Consider the following 3,215-nt stretch of genomic DNA (forward strand, 5'->3'; position numbering starts at 1 on the left):
TTGTCTCTGTCTCTGGCACAGTCCATCTTCATCTTTGGGTTGGGTTCACCTACCTGTGCTGTCCCTGCACTACATTGTCCTGTGTGTCCACTGTGGGGCTGCTGGTCTGGTCTGTATGTGTCTGGCTCTGTGCATTGCATATCAGACACTCATCTGACGTCATCTAGTTTTGTGTGTGTGTGCGTCCAAGTCTAACTGGGTAAGCAAGCAGCCATCTTTAAGTGAGGTTGAGCAATACCCTGACCCTATGCCATCCTCACCTCCTCTGTGTTGTTCCAGCAACAGAACTCAAAAGTATGTTCAGCCGTTGACCTGCTCAGCATATGGTAGTATCTCAGCTCCAGTACAGCTCTGACCAGCTTTGCGTTTGTTCCCATCCGTGTGTGTGTGTTCAGGGATGGGTAAAGGACAGCACCGCATGCCCACCAAAGATGAGCTGGTGCAGCGTTACAACCGAATGAATACCGTTCCACAGGTGCAGTGTCTGATGGTGAGAGACTCATACACGTAGGACTTACAACCATTTGCCCTGTTGATACGTGTCCGGGCCTGACATCATGCTCTGTGTTGACTGCCTCCACTGACATCATGCTCTGTGTTGACTGCCTCCACTGACATCATGCTCTGTGTTGACTGCCTCCATTATTCTGTCAAGGTTTCTCCAGAGCCGGAATCTCAACTGCATTGCCCTTTGTGAAGGTAAATACTGTACCACATGAAATGTATAGACGAGCTGGGTCAATTGTTCTTGGTCGTGTTGTGGTGTGTTTTGTTAACCCCTTCCATGTCTCGCTGTCTGCCTGTCTCAGTGATCACGTCCAAGGACCTGCAGAAGCACGGCAACATCTGGGTGTGTCCTGTGTCCGACCACGTCTGCACGCGCTTCTTCTTCGTGTGAGTCACCTCGTCCTGGCTCTTATCGTTCCCCGAGAAATCAGAGTGACACGTTGGTTCTGTCTGTTGTCTGTAAAGTTGTTATTGCGTTTCCGTAAGACGTTCCACAACCATGTAACAAAATGAGGACGCACAGCAAGACAGCGAACTAACTGTCACCTCTGTGTTGCAGGTACGAGGACGGCCAGGTGGGAGATGCCAACATCAACACCCAGGAGCCCAAGGTGCAGAAGGAGATAATGCGTGTGATCGGCACCCAGATCTACTCCAGCTAATGGAGGCTCCCCGGTGGCCCTTGGAGGAACAGGTCTGTACTGCAGATAGGCCGACAAACAGAACTATAGACATAAATACAGACAGACATTTGGGAAACACAAACTCAGACCAGATGAGGGAGGTTGAGGATCTTTACGCCTCATATCTACAGTCTTTGTCCCTTTTTCCCCCTCACTTTTTATTCCTCTGCTTTCCGTTCTCCCTGTGTCTGGCTAGCATGTGTAACAGTACCTACTCTGTGCTCCGGTGAGCCACACCCGTGGGCTAGATAGAGCTGGAAAACACAGGGATGAATGAAGGAAACCTTAGCCGGACTGGTTTGCCACACACACTCTGAGCTGAAGCGCAAGAGCACACACACACGCACGCACACACACACACACACACACGCAAACACACACACACACACTTCCCTTTCAGCCCCTGGTCTCTCATTTCCTCCTGAGCCACTGTCAAGTCTCATCCACGCTCTTTTATCAGCTGCAAATGTGAGAATCCTTTGGACTGTGTATCTATATTCATCAGTTCTCATTGTGGATATCTAGAAGAAGAACGAGTCATGTTTAGTTTATTTACACCCCCCTGTGAGTGTTGAATCATGGATCTACATGCATGTAGAAATGTGTTATTTTATTGTGTTGTTGTAGGCATTTTCTCAGTGATCCGTTTATTTTCTATTCTTTGACTAATGGCATAAATTGACGGGCCAAGATGCAATTATCTCCCGGGTCAAAGCAGTGTTCTACCGTGCCTCGTCATGTAGTGGGTCAGTTTGTCTTCAGATAGCACAGACAGAGGGACCTGAAGCCCTCTGGTTGAGTAAAATGATTGTATGTTACACAGGAGAATCCATCACTAGTTAATATTGTTACCAGTCTGTCAGGAGAGACTAGTCACAGACAGACACAGCAACAGGCTACTCCCTCTGTTGACTAAAGGCTTTCTTGTCTTCTCCCGATGTTTCATTTCGGGAAATTAGACCGGAGAGTCAAAATGATGACAGAGAGAATACTGGTGCCCTCTAGACTGCTGAATCTGAGAGAGCATGGTGCAAAACCCATAGCACTGTCGCACTGACTTGTGACTTGCTCCATAAAGTACAGTCCATCCCACTCTGAGAGACTAGGGCATTGACCCCAGGTGTATCCATGCCCTACAGCCCGCTATCCCTCCCTACTCTGAGAGATATAATACATGAAGATATTATATGGCTATGGCCCTACCCACAGGACACTGGATGTTGTTCAAGTGCTTTACTTACATATTTATGGTTTACCTTGGGGAACGGCAACCCTGTGTATAATTTACTCTGTTTATCAATTAGTTGTATGTATGTGTGGGTTATTCGTATTTTCTGTACTATAGTACATTATACAGGACATTGCACTCATTCAACATTTGCTTAGCCCAGATAAAAATGTATGTTCTCTCTCTCTCTCTCTCCCTCCCTCTCGACCCCCTCTCTCTCTCTCTCTCTCCCTCTCTCTCTCTCTCTCCCTCTCCCTCCCTCTCCCCTCTCTCTCCCTCTCTCTCTCTCCCTCCCTCCCCTCTCTCTCTCTCTCTCCCTCCCTCCCCTCTCTCTCTCCCTCCCTCTCCCCTCCCTCTCTCTCTCCCTCTCCCCTCTCCCTCTCTCTCTCCCTCTCTCTCTCTCTCTCTCTCTCTCTCTCTCAGCCTGTCTCAAGGTCTACCTGTCTAGTGTGTAGAAAGACAGGGAACCACCGAAAGATTTATATTTGGAGTAAAAGTGAACAAAATAACTAAATGTCCCTTATGGTAAATAGTCTTCACTCGGACATACATGCATAGTGGCGTTGAACAACAACAAGAGTGTATTGTAAATGTGAATATGGACCAGAGAAATGTACTGTTGGGAGAGAAATGGCTCTATCTGCACATGTCAATTATTGTTTGTAGAGATGGAAAGACTGGGAGAAACACCTTACCCAGCCTTCAGTATCCAGTGCTCCTTCTGGCTGCGGTATGTAGGGCCCGTTGACAGCTGATACCTGTTGTCCCCCCATTAAGAGTGACTGTATTCAGAGCCC

At 48.0% G+C, this 3,215-nt stretch overlaps 1 protein-coding gene across 2 annotated transcripts in view; it reads left to right on the forward strand.

Moving 5' to 3' along the window:
• The window catches only part of LOC118394159 (protein mono-ADP-ribosyltransferase PARP6), a 56,329-nt gene extending 53,673 nt beyond the window's left edge, over positions 1-2,656 (forward strand). The window contains exons 20-23 of one of the 2 annotated variants that reach the window (XM_052462173.1): positions 396-483; positions 644-699; positions 810-894; positions 1,067-2,656. In XM_052462173.1, coding sequence (XP_052318133.1) covers positions 396-483; positions 644-699; positions 810-894; positions 1,067-1,169 — 332 coding nt within the window. In that variant the 3' untranslated portion in view covers positions 1,170-2,656. Of the gene's footprint in view, positions 1-395; positions 486-643; positions 700-809; positions 895-1,066 lie in introns of those variants that run through there. The other variant, XM_052462171.1, reaches the window with a different exon arrangement.
• The last annotated feature ends 559 nt before the right edge of the window (positions 2,657-3,215 follow it).

This window comes from Oncorhynchus keta, chromosome 14 (assembly GCF_023373465.1).
Source record: "Oncorhynchus keta strain PuntledgeMale-10-30-2019 chromosome 14, Oket_V2, whole genome shotgun sequence".
NCBI lineage: Eukaryota > Metazoa > Chordata > Actinopteri > Salmoniformes > Salmonidae > Oncorhynchus > Oncorhynchus keta.